Below are 22,273 nucleotides of genomic sequence, written 5' to 3'. Positions count from 1 at the left end.
CTACTGGCCTCCCACGGGTGTCTCCCCCCTTAACCTGCTCTCTCATCCTCCCATTCACCCGTGGTTTGAAGTCTTGCTACCACCGGTGTGCCAGCTTGAGACCACATTCCTGCTCCTTTCCAGACAGGGCCCGATTCGACCTTAGTAACCCAGCCATTTCATCCAGGAAGACAACTTATCACACAGGCATCCCAAAGGTGTATATATGAGATGGAGCTTTGTTGGCTTGGCTGACGGCTTCATTGCGATAATAGAGGGGACGATGGGAGTCTTAAAGGTGCCGGGCGATGACAAACAGGCGTTGTAGGAGCCAAAGGGGATGTCAGCCTTACCAAAAAAAAAAAAAAACTTAATGTGGAAAAGATTGAAAGGGACAATGAAAATCCTATTTGATGGACTCAGCTTGTACAAGTCAGGGGAAGCAGAATGGCGTGGCTCTTAGCAGTGGCTTTGATCAGGCAAAGAAGAGGCCTAACATAAGCTTAATTTAATGAAATTTATCAGGTAAACAGAGCCTCCATCTTCAAAAGGCCACGTTTGGTCCGTCCCAGTGGGGAAGGCTGGGAGGTCCACAGATGTCTGCTACATCGTACAAAACACTTGAGGGTCTGATTTAAAATATGTCACTGTAAACCTTTGATAACATAGAAATGACGAGATGTCATAAAGGAGATTTAGAGGAGTATTTGTTAGTCCTGGAAACTCATGGAGGTGTCTCTTAAATGTCAATGTCTGCCCAGTCTTGACCTTTTTAAACTTAAAAAGATTGTTTTCACACAATTTAAGAGCTTTTAAATCAGATGGAGAAAGTCAGTTAATCCAATTATTGATCAAGATGACAAGGACCAGCCTTTCCCTTGGTTCAACTTGTCATTTGTGCACATTTGCTGCGTCTTTTATTGCCTATAGTGGACAGTAAATGGAACATTTTGCAGTAAAACAGGATAATTTGCTAGGGCTGGGTAAAAATATCGATTCAGCAATGCATTGCAATTCTTTTCTCTGCAATTCAATATCGATTCAGCAATCTTCTGAATCGATTCAAGCCCCTGGCCAGTGGGGGCGCTGCGAGCAACACTCTCGTGTGATTCGCGCTGTACGGACGGGGGCCGCACTAGACCAAACCATAACAATATGGGAGTGAGTAGCAGCAGCAGCGGGGATCGATCGTCGGGGGAGGGACGCACCGCGCCGTGCCGTATTAACTTTCTCTTTCAACACGCGCTGCTGTTATGCATGCGTGCTTCTCTGTGGTGTGTATGTGTGTGAGAGGATGCGGCCATCGTCCGACGGGGGGGGGGCGGCGAATATCGCTACTTTTTTTTTTTTTTTTTAAGACGTTAGTTTAGGCGGCAGCTCTTTGTTGTTAAGGCGGCCGCCTTAACAGGAAAGCGCTGCGGGAAACCCTGAACTTATCTGACAGCTGCTCTCACTTCTTCCTCTGCTCCTCCTCACTCACTCACCTACACACAGACAGGACTCTGTCTTCCTCACACTCACCCCAGCCCCCCAGTTTCTCATCCCACCTGCCCGTACCATACACATTGACAGTCAGTCAGAAATCACAGAACTTAAACATCATAACAAGAACATTACTGCGGGGTCACTACAATATTTTCAGTTGTGCAGTCAACTATTATTAATAATATTGTTTTGTATTGTTTTATTACTCAAAATGTTATGAGTTATTTTCCAAGAGGAAAGTATCACATAGCCTAATTTAAATTTAGCTGCACTGTAGTTCAGTGTTAAAGCAGTGTCATATTTTGTTATGCTATGAGTTATACTATGGCTGTTCATAAGGCATGAAACTAAACAAATAATTATTAAAAAAAAAAAAATCTGGTACTCTTATTTGTGTATTTCTGCTTGATACTGAATCGATATCGAAGCATTTCAATCAATATCGAATCGAATCGATATCGAATCGAATCGTGACCTAATGAATCGAAATCGAATCGAATCGTGAGATTCTCAACAATACCCAGCCCTATAATTTGCTGACATATCCTTGCTGAGAATCTTTCACTCTTTTGTACCAAACGAGGAATTCAGAAAGTAATCAGAACATTAAGCAAGAATGTAAATGGTACATGGTAAATGGTCTGTATTTATATAGCGCTTTACTATATCTGTAACGATACCCAAAGTGCTTTACAGCAAGAATGTACATAATCATAAATGCATCACTGATATCATGAGTATGAGAAACTAGTTGAATTTTTATCAGAACTGTTGGTCAATCTAAAAGGCATGTGCCTAAATTCACTGTAATTACTCAATATTAGCTACAAAGGAGTACTTTGTCTTGAAAGTTAATATTGCAATGTCTTTTTGTGTGCCTTAACTTTGAGTTTCAGTATGAGTCTTCCTTACATTACCTGGTATGGTTGTTGACCTCTCTGAGCAGCAGATGGCGGTATTGCTCTAAGAATTTTCTTCTACTTAAGGTACATGACAAGGACAATATTGGGCACATTTACCAATTACTTTCTCTTTGTGATGTATGAGTGGACTTGCTATGATAAATCCTTCCACTTATTACTATGCCTGACCTCATCCTTTATGCTGTGTAAGAGAGACAGAAAATAATGTTACTGAAATGTCCTTGTGGTAAAAATCCATTTAATACAAAGTGACTTAGTCTGGGTGCCAACTTTATATGTTTGCTTTAGTTTGTCCCTGCCTAGCTTTCCGTACTCTGAAAGTTAATTAAGGAAGCAAAATAAAATATGAATGAAATGGTGTTGTTGTGTTTCAGCAGATGGGTTCACTTTTTTGTTTCTTGTAGTTGTTTTCATTTGCAGTTAAAGGACTTCTGATTCAAATGTTAGGTGCTTTGTATTCAAGGATCCTTGACTCTGATAAAGGTTAATTGGTAGTAATAAAATACCAAGCTCTTACAAGTTTTAGAGTTGAATACTCAATATTTTCTGTCATTAATGCCCGCAATGGTCAAGGCAGTTTTGTTTTTGCCATTAATGTCAGTGTGTAATTTTTGTGGCACAATGCAGCAGGATTAATATCCTTAGATCGACCCCATTTTTGTCTGAATAGAAAGCTATCATATACCACAATATGCAGTGTGATGTTCCATCAATGACCATAAAGATGTCATTCATTACCATGCATATGTGTTTCTTTTGAAAGTCTTTATATGAGGTTGGTAAATATGTTGTCACAGCACATAATGCAGACTACAACAAGATGTAAAAAAAAAAAATATACGTAATATAGTTATACGGTTCACATTTTGATTCAGCTGAAATACAGTATTGAACTTCAAAACAGGCCTATTCACCAAGGTTTGAAATTATGGTGGAATGATTTTCTTACTCGTTCTCGTCTTTATTTCTTTCATGGATATTGCAATAATTGTTCCTTCTTGTGTTTTCAGATATTTAATCATGATGTGAACTGTCACACAATATCCCTCTTTAATTTCTGATTGACTATTGAGTTATTGTTTGGAGGTGCAGTCACGGTCAAGTAGGATGTCTGGCCTGCCTTTTACTTCAGTAAAAACCTTTCGATGGAAAGCCTCCTGGTGTCTACCCAGAGAGATAATTAATGCATTTCCAAACAGTCGGCCAACCTTGAAACATTGAACAGTTTATTTGCTAGTACCACTGAGGTGAATGGAATGAAAAAGCTGTCAGAGCTGATTTCATTTCTTTTTTTTAATTATTTTTTCCCTGGATATATCAATTTCTTAAGTGGTTATTGTGACCTTCTAGAGATTACTTGAAAATTAGCTTTCAATTGGGGCAAACATTGAGACCTCCATTTAATGAATTGGCACATTGGACTTTTTTTTAAGTGAAAGTTGTGAATGCGAAACAATTGGTTGAAATGTAGAGGCACAAATAAGTTTTAGTTAATGATAATTATCAAATCGGATGAGGATCAAATGGGACCACTCCTCAGAGGAGGCCAAGGCAGAATACTGTAACTATATTTGATTTGGTCCTGCATTATCTGAATAAATTGACTAGTAGAGGAAGCAATGGATAACTCTTGACTTTACTACAACTCAGGGTATACTGTATGTTTGAGTTGCCAGAATGTTAAAAGAAGTTTTCATCAAGCCACTGTTTCCTCTTTCCAAACCCCAGAGCTATTTCTTGCCTCTGTATGAGGGTCATGTGTGATAGGCTTATCTTTGGCAACAAATGATAATTTTCTAGTTTTTTATTTCTTTTTTTAATGCAATGTAAAGGAAAGGGCATTGCATCTGTGTGAATACTTTCTGCTCTAGTTTAGGGTTCAGCATTGGAACTGTTATTTTCTCTTTACACAAATATCTAGGAATGTATTTGGGGAACGTCCTCCAAATGTAACCAAGCTAGATAGATAAAGATGGGGGTGGTCTTCAATTATTTACTGCATGAATCTTTGTGTTGATTTTTTAAAATTAGTGGTCATGGACAATTCAAGGTTGTGGGGACTCTCCAACTTCAGATGACAGTGGTCGGAGACTCATTATGTTTGTCACAATTATCAACTAAGAAGAGAAATGAGAGTTTGCAAAGTCGTATATCAGAAAGTAATGTATTTGTCTTAAGAAGCACTGGCATCATAAATGTAATTTTTAAACCAGATGGTGATAATAGGTTTTGATGGGAGATTTTCTTTAGGACCACTGTACTTCCCACGCTAACCACACCAGTAGTGATTATAAATTTCCCTTGTTGTAATCCATCATGAATGGTTCTTTTTGTTTGCCCCTTGTCCTCATTATGGTGACTCCTGCAAGCAGTAACATGACAGACCAACATTAGTTGGATGTTAGACACTGTAAATCGCCTTAGGTTGCCTTGGCTTACTTGTTCTTATTAAACACAGACGACTAAAGGCAGATTGACTCTTTTTATGGTTTGTTGCTTAACGACCCATCAAATGACACCAAAGTCTAATCACTCATAAAAAGTCATGAAAGGACTCCCTCAATTGACAGGGATTTTCCCCTATATTTCCACTGAGCTGAGTGCAGATTTAAGATGTAAACAAACAGATCTTCTCTACTTATGAATCAACGTTTTTCATTTGGAAGTTGTTGTGCATAGTATGTCTTCCTCGAGCTCTTTGTGGATTTTTTGGCATTGGAGGCTTTTCCATGTCTTCTTTATGGCCCTAAGATGGGATTCATTTGCGGATTAGCCCTTTGTCACTCATGTTGAAACCATTTTTTATGGGTTTGATGGTGTAATGGCAGCAGTGGGTCAAACCTGGGTTGAAGGACAGTTCACAAGAAGAGCAAAATAATTTCTTATCTGGAAGTGCCATGTTTAAATTCAATTGTGGGTTTGTAAAACCAGAATGTCACATGTGACTTTGGTTCTTTTTGTCACATTTTTGTAATGAAAATGTATGGAAAATATTTTACATGCTTAGATTATAAAACCACTTCCTAACCAACTGTGCTGCAATGTGCTGCTTGTTTTTTACTGATAGAGATATTTTTTAATGTAATAGTTTAATTGATGATAGATGGCGCTGTCTTCGAAGCTGAACATTTTCAAGTATGAGTGGCACCTAGATGACTTTAGCAGCGTGACAGTAGTTTTAACCAGATGCCACAGCAGTTGAACATTAAATCACACTTTCCTCTGCTGTAGTAGTGCATTTTCAATAACAATATAGTGACAACAATAAAGTATAAAGTCAATTTTGCAACTAATTAGCACTGAGCTGACCTGGACCTGAATTTTAAAGAAGAAGAAAAGCATTATCATATGTTATATGCAATTGTATGAATATGATGAGCACTAAGGTGAACATCTCAGACAGAGGGCCATCGTCCCTTTATGGTCATTAAGATGATGAGTTCTTGTCAGTAGTTGACTCACAGAAACCACATAGTCCATAATTTGTAAGCAGATCGCCCCCTACTCCCTCTCTCTCTGTGTCTTTATGTTAACACTTGTCTGTATGGATGGGGTATCTGCATTGTGCCTGGAGCACAGGTTTTTGTTTGGTAGTGTGCAAATTCGGCCGTTATCCTTCGACGCAATCGTTTCCTCTTTCGCTTATCTCTCCTGGCCCCTTCCAAAGTCGCTGTACTTCCACACACACTGACAGCGATCAGTATAGCTTTCAGACGCTTGTCTGGCTGAGTCTGCCATGAAGCGAAGGCCCTCCCAGGTCCCCTCGCTGTCCTCAGGGCTTGTGTGATTGAGTGACTGGAGTGAGTGGGGGCCAAAGATAATAAGGGGGAAAATATAAAGACATGGGGCGATGATATGATAACACCCCCTTCCTCCTCCCCCTCACCCCCCTCTCTTTACTCCCCTTTCCACCTCCCCTTCACTTTTCCTTCTGTTCTTCTTTCTGTCCTACCCCCGATTTCCGTGCACCGAGCCTGTCCCACGCAGTAGTGTAAACCAGAAGTGACATGTGACACCCACTCCCCAGTGATGTGCTGACAAGCGGGTACTAGAATAGGTGACAATGTTTTCTTTTTTTGCCAGACTGGCTTAAGTATGGTGAGGGGATTCATGAAGTATTTATGAAATATATTATGAATCATTGGGTCTGTGTTTTCCCCCTGTATTTTAGGCTGTGGCATTTGCTTTTTAATAAGAAAGCCTCCGAAAATAGAGGCAGAACTCTTTATATTGCATCTTTACTGGTGTTTCTTAATACTTAAAGCTCCGTGTTTACACATGTTTTAACCCCTGCTCACACTGCCTTCACACAAACAAGCACACAGACACACAATTAAACTTAGTTTCTTTCTCTCATCCTAAGTGTTTCTAATGAGGGAGCGTGCCAGAAAGAAAGGGAAAGTCTTTTTGCTCTCTCAGCGACCAACAATTTTGCCTTTTCTCTGGTGTTTTTGAAGCCTGCAGTGGAATCTGGCTGCGGCCTTGATCAGAATTACATTGTGGAAGATGAATTAAGGTTTTTTTTTTTTTCAATTATCCCAGAGGTTGGCCACCATTAGAGCATCAGCCTATTCCTGCAGTGAGACTAAACTCTTTAGTTTTGTTCCCCTCATCACCATAGAGCACTTGTTTGTTCTGCATTGTCTAGCTTTTTGTACATTGTTGTCTTTGTACATTTTTTATTCAGAAATGATCTGTTTCACCTAACACATTCTCTGCTTTAAGTGCTCGTATCAAATGGAATTCCTGATAGAGAAAAACGCGGCCTGTTTAAAGTGATCAAATTACTCGTTAAATGACTGTATTTGCTAGTTTTTAATTTTGCAGCGGCGCTTTCATATTTTAAGCTACTTTTGCAAAATGAACAGCAAATGATTGTTTTTGGTTATATCATTCAACTTCTGGGTGGAATAGACACTGTTGTTTTCTGTACACTTTAGTCTTTTAAAAATCTGCTCAAGAGGTGTAAACAAGTCCTCTCTGTTGGTCTCACTTGGCTATTTCTCATAATTTTTTGAACTACTGTTGTAAATTCCAGTACAAAACCTGCAGACTCCCAGGAAACGGGTAAGTGTATTGGGAAGTTCAGGAGGGCACATGTTGGAAGGGCTTTGGAAAGGGGCCTTACTGGCCTCATCAGCATTTGAATGTGTTCTGGCTAGTGAAATAACAAAGTATACATAAATATATAGAGATAATGATCTGGCTAAGTCCCTGTCTGTGCTGCTGTATTCTTATGCTAATGAGCTAGCCATTCAGCGCCAACAATGGTCACATTACAAGAAAAGGCAAAGCACTGAAGAAGATAGTCTTCTGTGTGCATGTCCACTGACGGACGCGTACACGCACATGCTCAGCAGGCCCGACTCCTCTCCCTTTGTGTCTAGGTTTTTTTCTTTTTTTTATTACATTTTTCAATTTTAGATAACACTCCAAGAATAGACATCAAACAAAAATGAATCATAAATCGAGGTCAGGAGTGAGCCTCTTTCCAAAGCAGAGAAAGGGTTAAAAGTGAAGGTATTTCTTTCTTTAAAAAAGGATGGGAAGACTGATAGGAGAGGAGCTCTTCTCAGCAGAGGGTTCAGTGAACCATATGTAGGTAGCCACAGGCTAATGGGCCGGTTGGTCCCTGGCTTGCCAGGTATCCTTCTATGCACCCCCCCTCCACACAGACTCTCTCCTCGTCATCCTCCAACACTCACCCCTCCCACCTTCACTCTGTGAAAATCCCTCCTCCACTTTCCTCTAATCTCACCTTTTTCTCTGGTGCTGACCCAGGGAGGCCCACTTTATTCCCCACTGCACGCCAGAAGCCAGCGTTGTGATCGGAGCTCGGGCCCCTGTGCCGGTTCCCCCTCTCCTCTACTCTCTCCTTGCCCTGGCTGCCCGCCTCCCCGACGGCTCTGCTCTATTGATTTACTCCTCCAACCAATGCTGTCTGTCTCTGTTTTGCACCACCAGCACCTAGGTCCCTCATCTCTATAACCCTCCCTCTTTCCCCATTTTCTCTCTTTCCTTCTCTTGCTCTCTTCTCTCTTTCTTTCCATACTTTCTTTCTCTCCGTCTCGCTTTCTTTCGGTCCCCTCCTACACAACCATGGGCTAGGGGAGAAACCTGACAGAACATGAGAGAAGGATGGGGGTGTGGTAGGGGATACAGGGCCTTTGATTTTTCATTAGAAGCGCCTCCATATTTTAATATTGGGTTTAATCGGGCCCTCATGCCTTAAAGAAATAACCATTGAGAGATGATCCCTTGGCCTTCAAAAAGTATATGGTGCTTCTTCAATCAAAGCCCTCCTCGAATTTGCTCTTTTGTTTGGAGTTCACTGGCAACATCCCCCCCTCCCCTTGCTGTCTCTCGACCTCTCGCTATGTGGGTACAGTCGTTAGGCTTATTGACTGATCTTGGTTGTACTTAGCAATAGAAATGACTTTGACAGGGAAATACACCACTGTTATCACAGAGGTAAAACCATGAAAGGCCCCTATCAGAATAGTGTAACTCTCCTCCACCAGCAAACAGCTAGGTATTCCCCCCCTCAGAGATAAAATCTTGTTTAGTTGTGGTCTAATATTAAAAAGATGACAGATTCAGTCATACAGTGTCAAAATGGGAAACATCCCTTTTCTTCTTCTTTTGAATTAAGTTAATAAAGATGAGTTTTTTCTTTTCTTTTTTCTTTATTTTATTTTATTTTTATTTTTTACAGTTGTTCCTGACCATATTTTCTCTTTTTTTCTAGTGCTGTCAGATGTTTTTGAAGCAGGTACTATCTGTAACCCTAAAAAAAAAGTCTCTTCACCTCATGCCTGTTTAGATATGTTGCAGGCTTATTTATTACCTTGCTGTGGTTGATCATTCACCTGTATTTGTGTTTACGACAACTGCTTCCGTGAGACTCCTTCAGGTTTTTCATGGAAGTGGAACACAATGCCATGTGCGTAGAAGCCACCAAAGCACCAACCTGTGAGCTAATGAGAGGCCCCATGCTGTTATCTAAGGCTCCAGCTTCTCTACCACTGCTGCACTTTTATTAGGGGAAAGAACACACACTGTGCTGCCGTTCACATATGTTGCATGCGTACGTTCTCTAAAGGAGGCTTCCCCGGGATGCAAAGGCTCACAGAAGCCTCCGTCTTACATACAGTAGCCCTTGTGCACACGTATGCACTCACTCACACAGACACACACACAACAGACAGAAGTGGAGGATCCGATTGCACCAAAGACCACAGTAAAACAAAAGGCACAAATGACACCCTCCTGTGACAATCCCAATTGTAGCCGCTTGCCTTTGTCTGATAATATATCAAATGCGTAAAAAAAAGCGCTTACTTAATTGAACAACCTCTCCCAATTTGTTTGTGTTAAAGAGAAGATGATTCAAGACAACAATTTGTATGTGTGTTTTCATTTGTGCTGCCTGCATGCATGCGTGCGTGTGTGTTAAACCCCTGCCAAGCAGAGATGCATTATTTAAGATGCTGTTGTGATACTTGTGCCTGCTTAAAGGTCTCGGCTTCCTTTTAACGCCATGCCGCATCAGTCCACCTCTGCCCCCACTTGGGGAAGCGGAGCGGGACCTGCTGGCACTGGTCCACACATCACCTGGGAAAATATCACAGCAGGGGGAGCAAAGGAAGTGATTATAGATAACCTTTGATTTTAGCACACATTCTTGTGAACACAGAGACATTTCATTACCCCACTTTATTGTCATTTCGGTGATGACGTGAGATACTTATATTTTTCAGATTAGATAAGATATTTTAGTGTGTTTAGGCCCCTTTTTTTGCTTTTAAGATTATGCTTCTGATATGTTTCCACCTTCTTACAGCAAGTATGACAGTATAGGAAAATAAAAGGTTGGATGCCAGTTTAAGGCAAGCACATGGAGCTGGACATGAGAGTTATTAAGTCTAAATTTGGAAATGCCCAGCCGCTCTCCTACTGGTGAAAAAGTCTGTAATGGAACGTAGAATTGTAAATTGAATATGGTTAATTACTGTCCATGCTATGCCACCAGCCGTGTGTGCAGGGTGAAAAAGGAAAAAGCTTGGGAAAGTGGAGGGAAAAAGCGTGTGCAGAGAAACTTCAGGGCCCCTCATTACACTCTGCCCCTGGGTATTTTTACACCTTTTATTTCCCGTCTAATGAACTGTTTACATTTTTCAGCTTTCCAGGCGCCACAATTATTTGCGCTTGTCCTTGTGTCACTCGTTGCACTGGGCAAAAAGCAAGGAGGAGAGTTGGAGGGCATTGGAATGTGTATATGAATCTCAGTTTATTTGATTTTAATTATGAGGATTTTTTTTTTTTAATAAATGGGAAACTTTTCCTTTACATTACAAAGATGACGATTGTTCATTGTTTTACAATTATTGATACATTTTCTAGAAACTGACGTTTTTAAGATTTACTTTCTTCTTCCTGGACCATGAAGAAACTTAAAAAAAACACCATATTTATTTAGACAGTATATATCCTCTCATGCTCATACACTAGAAAGAAATTACACTCAAAGAAAAGATCCATATATCAGTTATAATTAAATAAATATCATTTACTGTTCAGAGGATTATGCCAAACTGATTAGCATATCTGATATGAATTGTTATGCATGCATATGTAATTACATTTTGATGGGTAAAGAAGAATCTCTCTCTCTCTCTTTTTTTTTTTGTCTTCTATCCATGTCAACAGAGGTAAAACGTGTGTTTTTGACAGGACACCAGCACCTCCATCGCTGCATTTGACGGGATGCGTAGAGTTTTAAAGGCAGGCCACTTTGCATAAAGTTAAGATGTACCTTTGTACTTTTCATGTGTGCTTCCGGGAATAGAAGCAAATTCTCACCCAAGATTAAAAAAGTGACAAAAGACAGACCTTTCAAAAGGATTAAAAAAAGCTCTTTTTTTCTTTTCTGAGCAATAAGGTATCTTCTGAAAGCTCTCATTCTTTTTTGTATTACAAAGTCTGATTAGTTGGTTTCGTCTTAAGATGCAGAGCTTAGTCTCCACATGCTGTAACAAGAATGAGGCAGTTTCAGTGAATTTTCTTTATAAAATACAAGATTTTAATAAAGAACAGGTATCTGATATCTGCTTTCCTGACCTCGAGAGTGATCCTAATGGCACTTAACAATTTTTGCTGAACATCATAACTTATAATAAAAATCTGTCACTGAATGAAGCAGTCAATATTGTACAGCTGTTTATGTTTCACATCAAATGGGATGGCAGTAATCATTCAGGAATCAGTTGTTTTCCAGAGGGGGAATCCAAAAACTGGAGTGTATACTGTACAGGGGAAGAAGCGGCAACACTTTCATTTCAGTGACATTCTCCATTCTTTATACTTTTCTTTGTTATCTACGCCGTTCTCATTGCAGATATGCTTCATACATTCATCTGTAACAAACAGCTATTTAGAAATACCAAAAAACCCTGCACATGGTTTGAAGGCGACGTAAGCCTTAACATTCAAATCAGTGCTTCTCCCAGGCTTTCTCGTCTCAATTACTGGTGAAGTCGTCTTTCCCCCTAAGTTGCACTGCAGCTCTTTAAGATGTAACTCGACTTAAATGAAATATGTGGGTGTTTTCCCGGCAAAAGAATGTGTGTGTGAGTGTGTGTGCGTGTGTGTGTGCCTGCTGTACAAGTGTGCATGCCGTCTTCAGATTGATGCTTATTGTCTTTCTGGTTTCACTCAAACCTGAAATATCTTTGAATGTCCCGACAGCAGCAGTGACCACTTGTGCAGGAGATGAAGTGTTAAAAAATGTTGAATTTGAAGTAAAAGTTTACATTTTTTTGTATCTAGTTAGATGTGATCACTAATAATTTTGTTAATATATATATTTTTCTTCCTCTGACATTCCAGTCAGGGATGTATTTAGAATAAAGGGGAAAAAAATGTTATTTATGTCACCTATATTATCCACAGTGCAACATATATGTGGTATTTATTTTAATGATGAAGTGTCAAGACGGTAATTGATTTGCAAGCAACTGTGAAAACAAAATCGATTGGATTTACCTTTTTTTTTTTCTCAGATACTTTGGAATTAGTCGTCATATAATTAAATGTTGTAACAATTATCACAAACTCAATAGCAAATAATTGTGCCAAGTGTTGAATGACACAAATACAGAACAATTGTCAAAACATATTGAACAGCACATTTTGACATTGTGCTCCTGTGTAATGTGTGTTAGGAGGGGGGGGTGTGTGTTTTATTTGGCTCTGTGCTGCCGATATTCTCCTTTACACACAGTAGGCGTTCTGTGGTTAGCTTAGGTCCCCGTGGTTGAGTATTGTTTGGGTGCACTCTTTATCTAATGGGTTTTGTGGTCTGGGTCAATCAGGCCCTCCGTCTAGTCAGTAATTACTCCAGAGAACTGTGGCCCTCACCATCACGATAATAACAGCCAAATCACATCAGCCATGACTTTCCACTCAGTGCTCCAGATTATGAGGAGAGACAAATAAAAAAAAGAGAAAAAAAGAAAATCAACTGGCTCGATTGTGATTGGTTCCAAAGTTATTTCAATCAGGGAACTTGATATGATCAGTCTTGAGGGTAGAATTGTCGTTTTTCAAGTTTGGTTTGTGCTTTTCTCATGGCAGGTAGCATCAAAGTACTTCATGCAATAGCTTCTTCAAACTTTTACTGATAATAGAAAGATAGTGAGAAAGGATACTATATTTGAGGGGGAAAAAAATGTCCCCACCAGGTAATTGGTGTTCCTTCACTGATTCCATGTCTTTGTTTTATTTGTTTAGAGTGGAGGACTAAGTAAATATAGAAAAATAGAAAGAATCCGTGTTGAGAAAAAGTGATATTTTCATTCCTATGCTGGTGTTTGTCTTTGATTTTGCCCACCTCCTGCAGCCCACCTAGAAACCCTGTCAAGGCAGGGAGAGAAAGCGAAGGAGGCTTAGTAAACACTTTCTGTGTCTGCTGCTGGTGTGTATTTAGTTTAGAGGGCATGCCAAGAGGCTGTTTTTCCATGGGTCGGGCGTCTGTAAACAAGCGGTACAATGGCAGCCCACTCTTCCACAATCGGAGGTGGCACACTCTGAAGTGTGTATGAAATGTGTGTGTCTGAGTGTTTGTCTTTTTGGGTGTTTTTTTTTTTTTTTTGGACATGGCATTCCCTCTTATTCTAGCCTATCTGGAGACAGAGAAAGAGAGGGAGTGAGAGAGAGTTTGTGTGTGTGTGTGTGTGTGTGTGTGTGTGTGTGTGTGTGTGTGAGTGTGTGAGAGTGAGAGAGGCAACCCCAAATCCGATGGGCCGCCAATGGGTGATGAATTATTCCCTGTCTGAGTCTCAGCATTGGTGTTATCACAGAGCCTGCCACTGCACTGGGATGACAGCAGTGACAGCCCCCAGAAAAGATTTAGCGCTGACAAGTGATACTTCCTCATAATACATCTCCCTGGCCCTCTCCCCTATCCCCCTGTTCCACAGCCTCTCCACGCGCACACGATGAGCTTTTTTATCCCTCAACTTGTATTTGTTTAAGTGGGCAGGGTGGGGGGCTCTTTGCCACCACTTCTGTGGCACAAGTGCAGTAGGTACTGTAGATCACCTTGGAAGGAGGCATGGGCACAAACCCAGACATGCTTGTTGTCAGTACATGTGTTGTAGAGGTACACACACACACACACACACACACACACACACACACACACACACACACACACACACACAAACACACACACACACACACACTGAGACACACTTGCACACATACACACAACCTGCATGTGTATGACTCAGTTTGTCACCGAGTTCCATTAGGGGGCTCTCGTGCTTAAGGAATGTGTGTTGTGTTTTTGCATCAACAACAGTACTAAGCCATATTTCCCCCCTTGTTCTCTCTTTTTGCTCTCCTCTGTTTCTCCCTTCTCTTCTTCTTCTTCTTCTTCTTCTTTTTGTCCTTCTTCCTCATCCTCCTGCCTCTGCAGAAAAGGTCACGTATTGCCTACAGTGATGAGGTGCGCAACGAGCTCCTGGGGGATGACGCCGGCTCCTCTGAGAACCAGGTGAGGTGCTAATCAGGGGCCCGACCGACCCCGGTGTGGGTGGCTGACTGGCCCCTAGGGTGAAGAGGTGGGCCCCTCGTAGGGGCCGTCAAGAGCCTGAACCATAGTATTGACACCAAGTCAGGCGGAAGGAACACTGTTTAATGCAAAGCTGGCCTGTCAGTGAGTGGGCTCAGGGAATGGGACCAGTGTCTGGCCAAAGCCAGATTGTGACCGACGCACACACACGCACACACCTAAACACAAACACACAATCGAGCACAAATTTCAATCCAAAAAGCCCGGCCTCTCCACTCCAACCATCCCACAGCTGTTCTCCAGCCGGGTGTAGACTTAGGCCGGCAATAGATCCTCCATCAGGGTCCACACACTCATACATACACACACACACACCACACACAGAGTGTAAATCTTCGTCTCGTCTTTCTTTAGACTGCAAGGGTGGCGAACCTGCACAATGCAGATACTCAAAATGAACACGGCCGTGGGTTTTCATATTTTTCACAGCTAATATAAAATATATATAATATATATTTTCACTTCCTAAATATTATTTATAATAAATATAAGCCTTTGATAAAAATATAAAAAATCCCTAATTCTATTTGACAACTTAGGCATTTAGATCTATTTTCAATCAACATATTCACAATTGGTTGATTGCTTATTAAAAGATGAGTGTTTTGTTTGAATATCATTTCAGCCTGTTGAATTTAAGGAAAATAAACACAAATGAAGACTACATTAGCAATTTCCAGTCATTGTCAGCAATTTCTACAGAGGGATAATTCACATCAGTTATGAAAGTGGCAACAAAGAAGAAAGCAATTATCTCAAATTGTGATCTTAATTGCCCAAAATATGCCACATGTTCCTTTAAACATAAGTTGATTTAAATAAACGCAGAGCTGCATCAAAACAGCGGTACAGCAACAGATTCAGCAAACAGCGTTTTAACATTTAAGATGCACTTACCTATTGCCCACCTGCACAGCTGCCACTCATGCAGCCACTCTCAACTATGACCAAACGTCTTTTGACTAATTATATATTGCCTTTCAGCTGTCAACTTGCAGGGGTTACTGTGTCTCAAGGCACACACAGTCACACACTCTCACATGCAAATAAACACTTTGCATTTGCAAACGTGCACACTCAGAAAGAAAGAAAGAAAAAAGACAAAGATGAATGCTCAAATGCATATATGCACATTAAGTCCCACAGTGCTTTATAGTATATTTAGAGGACTCACAGCCAAGCAAAGCTAAATAAAGTTGTCTGTTTTTCTCCCTATTACCATTTCAATGATGACCCATGAACTGCACATCTTAGAAACATATGTATCGTGAGCCAAGATGTGTAATTGATATGCATATTCCTGGCAAATTAGCGAGACACAAAAGTGACTCTGACATTTTCTGCAGAAGTTGGAAGGAGATTTGCTGTCAGAAATGTCACGTCTGAGACACTGATGGGTCCTATCAAAATTGTGTCAAAGGAAAATCTGAAAAAATGAACCACATTTCATTTCAAATATTATTTCCCTTTCATTAAAAATTGATTAATGTATTTAAAAGTAATATTTAGAAATCTGGAATTTGCACATCTCAAAGAAAATTGTTGAAATAATAATAATAATACTCAGTCAGTGGAGTTAGTGTTGTGGGAGATATTATAGGATGATTTTGGAAATTGCTTTTATATTGCTGTAATTATCAATTAAAAAATAATCAAACATTAATTATATTTATACTATATAATTAAATTGTATTGCTAAATTAATTAATAATGTGATTCTTTAATTGGGAAAAATAGGTGGTTGAATATGACATTTAAAGCTAAATCTTTGTCTTTATTCTTTATTCTCAGTTGCTATCAACATGATGTTGTAAATTATGACAAGAAAAATAATATAAAGTAAATCTCTAAGTATGCCCATGGTATGAAATATATTTACATAAAGAATATTACTCTTTGTGAATTACAGTTATGCTGCACTTTAAAAAAAACACATCAATTTGCTTTTTTCTATACCAGTGTTCATATTATTTTATTTTTTCATGTCTTTACCAATGCAATACTGTATAATGTTTAACACAAACTATAAATTACTGAAATGTGAAAAACACAGTAATAACTGGCAATAATGATGTCTGATGTGAAACTTATAAAAATTACAATTATATATCTAAAACACACACACACTGAGAAACACAGAGAGAGTTCATGCTGGGGTCAAAAGCAAAGTAAACAGATGATATACATTTTCCCTTTTTCTCCCAGGTGCCGTATTTACCTCATTTTCATTTTAAAACTTGGAGATAATACTTGTTTTGGTCTTGCTGTGAGTGGAGTACTCGGAACTTCAGGGTTTTTTATCTAACGAGACGGCGGTGATAGGAGAGGGGAAAAGATGGTGGGGGCCGGGGCAAGTCGGTCAATTTAATTCCTGACGATCTGAAAGAGGTCAGGATCATTTCATATAGCCCTGGCTGAGCAGATCATTACCAGTCACAAATCTGTTGGTTACATGGCAAGGATTTATAGCTAAGTAAATAGGGAACCGTCATAAGTTCTGAAAATGGCGTGTTGGCCCTGCGATAATGGCTAAAGGACGATTTAATAGAGTTCGGCATTTATTCGTTATCTGTATGCGGACAGAGACTGAATTGGCACTATCACTCGTTTTTTTAATAATGTGGTAGGCTACCATTGCACATTTTTTCTTTCTGTTTCCTCTGCATGCAACACACGCACAAATGTTGGTGCACACACACACACACACACTTCGATGCCACACACACACACACAAACACAGAGGCACCGCACACAAAGCAGCAAGTGCACACACATTTTTCACACACGAACACTATACGGAATAGTTTCGATTTCAGTCACAGCAGAAGGCTTGGCCACAAGAGATTGTGCTGGTTTGAGCCGGCATGGACCAGATTTTACAGGCTACAAAGGAAGCAGATTACCACTTGTATCGAATTCCGTATTGGATAAGAAAAATCTTTTGTTTGAAAAAAAAAAAAAAAAATTGCTGATTATCATAACAGAAAAATTGCAGCAGTGCAATTTTGAATACTGGCTGGCATCACAAAAACACAAGGCTAGGCGCTCATGCAGGAGTAATTATAACATTTACAATATTCTGTATTTACTGCTCTGTATCTCTTGAACAACGCGAGCATCGTTGGCTCTACTAAAGAATGGATGCCAAAGAAAAATAAAGCTAAACAGGAAGAAACAAGAAACACAGCTCAACATGGCCCTCGTATAGTTTTTACAAATCCTCTACGAGGACTTGCAATCAGTCAGGCAGCACAAATGAGCTAGAACAAGTTTTGTTTGGTACCCATTGACTGATGGCAGAGCTGGGGTGAGGGATCGCAGGATCTGCTGGGTTTTGTTCAAGCCCTAAATAACCACATCCACCGTGTAGTTTTAAACTTTGGCCTGTTCAATAATGCATTCTGGTGGGGAGTTGCTACTTAAGTTAGAAAAGACAGTTTCCACTCTAAAGTGCGTCTTCTTACTGCCGACATTTTCAAGGGTAAGAGCTCTTTAGAAAAAACATGCAGCTATACTTGTTTACCTCCCACATTACAGATATTGACAGTATTTTATTTGCAATACTGCACCGAATCATCATGGAAATATTTTATCATTGGGGGGAAAAACAAAAATGAACTATTTTCGAGGTGCCTCTAAAATTACAGTGAGAAATGCTGTGACAAATGCAGGATTGTAATATGTGAAATGCTTGATATTTTTGTGTATACAGTGTAGATTCATCTTGGGTTCGTTATTATGACAAATTTCTTTGAGTGTGTTTATCAGTGATGTAATGTAGGTAGAGGACACAAATACATACTGTTTTTTTTATTATTATTTTGTTGTTGTGTCTTAGGATTTGAGTCTAAGAAAAGTTCAAATTTTAAATGTTTAATTCTTTATTCATTCTGGTCTCAAGTGCTGGTAGAAGGAGATGATGCTGTGATTTATCTTAACGTGAGGATGCCATTTTTTTTGACTCTTCCAGCTTTTTTTCCCCCTAACTTTTTTTTTTTTTAAGTTGGGAGTTGTCTCTTTTTATATGATACAAAATTATTCCAGACTGACAAAATTCAAAGGAAACAGTAAATGTAATAGTCGTCCTGAGCCCCCTTTTAGATCTCCTCATCTTTAATGTTGGCCAAGAAACGTGGGAAAAAAAATCACCTTTAAAAGACTTGCATGTGAAGAAATGTGTCCTTCCTCTTTTTCAGCCAAACATGTTGCATTCCCACGATAAGCCCCAGCCTTCTCTCTCCTCCTCTATAGCCCCCACTTAAGAAACAGGCCTGGGAAGCAACCTTTTTAATTGTCACGAGGCATAATTAATAGCAAATCAAATTATTGCCCTCCCTCAAATGTGTGATTCATTATCACAGAGATGCAAAGGCTTTCCAGGACAGGGAATAGGACTAGCATTTCTTATTTACTTCACTTTAAATTTGCTATTCTCTTTCATCAAAAATGTATAGCTATGCTAAGATTCATTTTTCATGATCTGTGGCTGTCCCAATAATAAGCCTCACTGTATGTATATACAATGGTGGTAGCCTCACATGACTCTCTCCATGCAGAATCTAAACAGCATCTACCTTTACTGAGAAGCATAAGCTACATGAAATATTGACAACATATCAGCGCTGATAAACAGCCGTACAAATGGAGTGGCTCAGCATTTCTCCAGCTCAGTTCCAGTGGGCACATATTTCTTTTCATCCTTTTCCAGAGAATTCAGCAAAATGACAGATACAAAATATTTTAAACATACTGCAGACTATATTTTACTCATTTTTTTCTCTCCTCTTGCTCTATCAGCTTCTGTGATGTGACTTCCTTGATAATGTTAGTTGATACTGCAAGTTGAGCGATCCATTCCCTCTCCTTGTTTAATGTGACAGCGCCAGGACTTGATCTTTGTTTGTTCAAAAAAAGTCAGCCCGAGCGGCGTGTTTAGCTTCGTTTAATGTGTTTGTCTTGTGATTTCCAAATGCTAAACATGCAAACAGATAAATCGTCAAGGTTAATTCTGTACCCAGCCATATAACTGATCTTCTTCCTGCCATGTTTCTTGCTTTTTTTTATCTCTCCTTCACTCTCTCCATCTTTCTCTCTTCTCCCTTTTGCTCTCATGATGCAGTTGATAAAGTTACGTGAAGAGGTAAGTGCTTCTCTGCTCTAACAATTTAAATTATCCTTTCCTGCTGAAATTTCCATTTGCCCTCCTCTCTCCTGAAGAAAATTAAAATCATCTCATTTGGACGCTTTTTTTTTTTTTTTTTTTTTTTACATGTCTGATTGAACAGCTTAAATGCCAAGCCAAAGATAATGAAATCACTGATGGCCAGTTTCTCCAGTTTCCCTTACCTTAAATATCAGAAAGTAAAGATAAGATATTATTTCTGATATGCCTTTTTGAAGAAGAACATTGAGGAATGAAGCAAGGCTTAGAGTAGCACAATACGGTTTAGAACTTGATCAACTTCTTAGTTTCAAGAGGGAAAAGCAGCTCGTAAGATTCACTGTCCCTTAATTTTTCTTGAAAGGGGCCAAATTAGCTGCTTTCTGCCTTTTGTAAAGAACTGGATTAAGGTTATCATAAATGAAACAATATAGCTACGTTTGTGGATGTGAATGATACAAGAATGTAGGTAGATGCACTTTTACTGTCCACTGTACCAATGCATTGACATTACAATTATTCTACAGTATCACGACTATCAATTCACAACATTTTATTGTACTAAAATGAAACGTCATGTAGCGTACTGAAAGTCTATCAGTTCCGGGTCAACTTGTTCAAATAAAATGTTCGTCAGTTCAAACAAACAGGTCAAGAAACATGTGAAATTCCTCAAACTGCGAGCGTTTAGATCCTACTAATTGATAAACTTGATGAAAAGATGAAGTTGAATTAATGTAAACTAATGAGTTAGCTTGCATGGTCAGCTTTGGTCAGCTAACAAAACTAGAAATCCTATCATGTGGTTTCGTTGAACCTAGCTAATTGGCAGTAGTGATTATTGTATTATGTATGTAGTTTTGTTACAGTGTCCTGTGTCAGGCTTCATTAGCGACAGTTGGTATTGTTTTCCTTGTATTGAGGTGAAAATGAGGCACTGATGCCTCAAGAGAAATTATGGTTTCTTGGACTTTTATGTTGATGTAAAATATGTAGCAGTAACTCCAGAGATACTCCAGTTGACATGCTCCGCTCATAAATGCAAGCTCCCTCTGCAAGTTGAATTCATCTTTGAGTTAAAAAACAATTGTGGCAAATCTATTATTGCACTGCCATGACAACCTTTACATTTATTATTGTATCTTCTACTCCTTGGATTCGCCGTGTGAAAGCTTCATCAACACTAAGAATTGATAAATCATTATACTGTATATACATTTGCTAAATTGCAAGAATTGCCAATAATACTGATTTGCTAGATAATAGCTCTGTGTGTGCATTTTACAATTACAATTTTGATCATCCTGTAGCTGGAGCTTTACATTGTAAATGTCATATTTTAATTAATACTCATGCGAGAGCTTTTCTTTAATTGAGGCAGATCTTGTCAGTTTCTGCAGGTTACATTATATTCTTGTCCTTTGAAGCTCGACTGAACTTATTTGCAGGTGTACTACTACTTACAGTATGTTGTTAAATGTGCCTTTGACTGAGACTGTATACGTTCAAGAGGGCTCCCGCTGAAACTGAGTAATTCAATTCCTATCAAAGCCTCACCATTCACACCTATCCATAATTTAGAACACCAACCTGGCCCAGATGCCATGTTATCACACTTTTTTCTTTTATTTAGCTATACTTTTGTTTCCCCTTTTTCTTCCCACCTTTTTTTGTGCATTTCCTCCTAGCCTGAGGGTCAGAAGACATCCTGAGTTACCTCACCTGTCTAGCCTTTTTGGAATGGCCCGATCTATGTAATCGGGTTTGATTCTGCGCCCTCTTCGCCATTGTATGTCTCCATCGCAGTCTCTTACCCTTCTACTCTTCCTTCCATTTGAATCAAAGGCTGGCACAGCTTATACACACTTAAGCCTTGCTTTTAAAAAACTATACTTTTTTTCTTCCACTGAAAAACATGTTTAAATATTTAGCACCCATATTCACAGCTGTTTGACACTTGTAATTCCTCGTCTTACAAGTCCCAAACAAACGGCACAGAAGATCACACAGTCAGTCTGAATCACAGCTGTCATCATTATTCACTTTGACTCTCCCCCACCCTTATTGAAATAATAAGGAAATCATCTGAACTTTGGAAAATGGTGATAGTAACCGCCTGTGTTTGATATTGAAAAAAGGCAGGAGAGCGAAAGAAGAGGGGAGAGATTTCTTTTGAGCTACAGCTGCATTGTTCTGGGGCTCCCTGTTAATAACTTACAACTGAAGAGTGTTTCTTGACGCAAAAAAGCACAACAAAAAAACACCATTTTCGTGGTTCCTAAGAAGATCTTTGTTCAAAATGTAGGTGTCAGATGAAAAGGCATACATGCATAGGCAGAAATGGGGAGGGGGGGTGATGGCATCAGTGCACTCACAGATGCACAATATTTATCATATGTTGTATTTAAAATCCTTGGCTAGAAGGTTCCAGATATGATTTTGACAGGATCCCTTGTTTCTCTTAAGTCAATTAATGGCAGAGCTGAATTGCAAGTCAGTATTTCAGCTTGAATAGGCGTTTGTGAGTGTGTGTCTTCGCCTTATTCTTGAGGGCTCCCAATAGTTATATCAGAACCACAGGGTCAAGCC

The 22,273-nt window shown here is 39.5% G+C and overlaps 1 protein-coding gene across 4 annotated transcripts in view; it reads left to right on the top strand.

Moving 5' to 3' along the window:
• The window catches only part of vti1a (vesicle transport through interaction with t-SNAREs 1A), a 115,936-nt gene that overhangs the window by 8,225 nt on the left and 85,438 nt on the right, over window positions 1-22,273 (top strand). For 2 of the 4 annotated variants that reach the window (XM_085762266.1, XM_085762268.1), the window contains exons 4-5: window positions 14,368-14,445; window positions 19,643-19,663. In XM_085762266.1, coding sequence (XP_085618392.1) covers window positions 14,368-14,445; window positions 19,643-19,663 — 99 coding nt within the window. The remainder of the gene's footprint in view (window positions 1-14,367; window positions 14,446-19,642; window positions 19,664-22,273) is intronic. The other 2 variants (XM_085762267.1, XM_085762269.1) reach the window with 1 other exon arrangement.

The sequence above is a fragment of the Trachurus japonicus genome, chromosome 19, assembly GCF_045865225.1.
Source record: "Trachurus japonicus isolate A0001 chromosome 19, Traja_1.0".
Taxonomy (NCBI): domain Eukaryota; kingdom Metazoa; phylum Chordata; class Actinopteri; order Carangiformes; family Carangidae; genus Trachurus; species Trachurus japonicus.
Note: the sequence above shows the minus strand (reverse complement) of the source record. Positions and strands in the feature narration are given on the sequence as shown.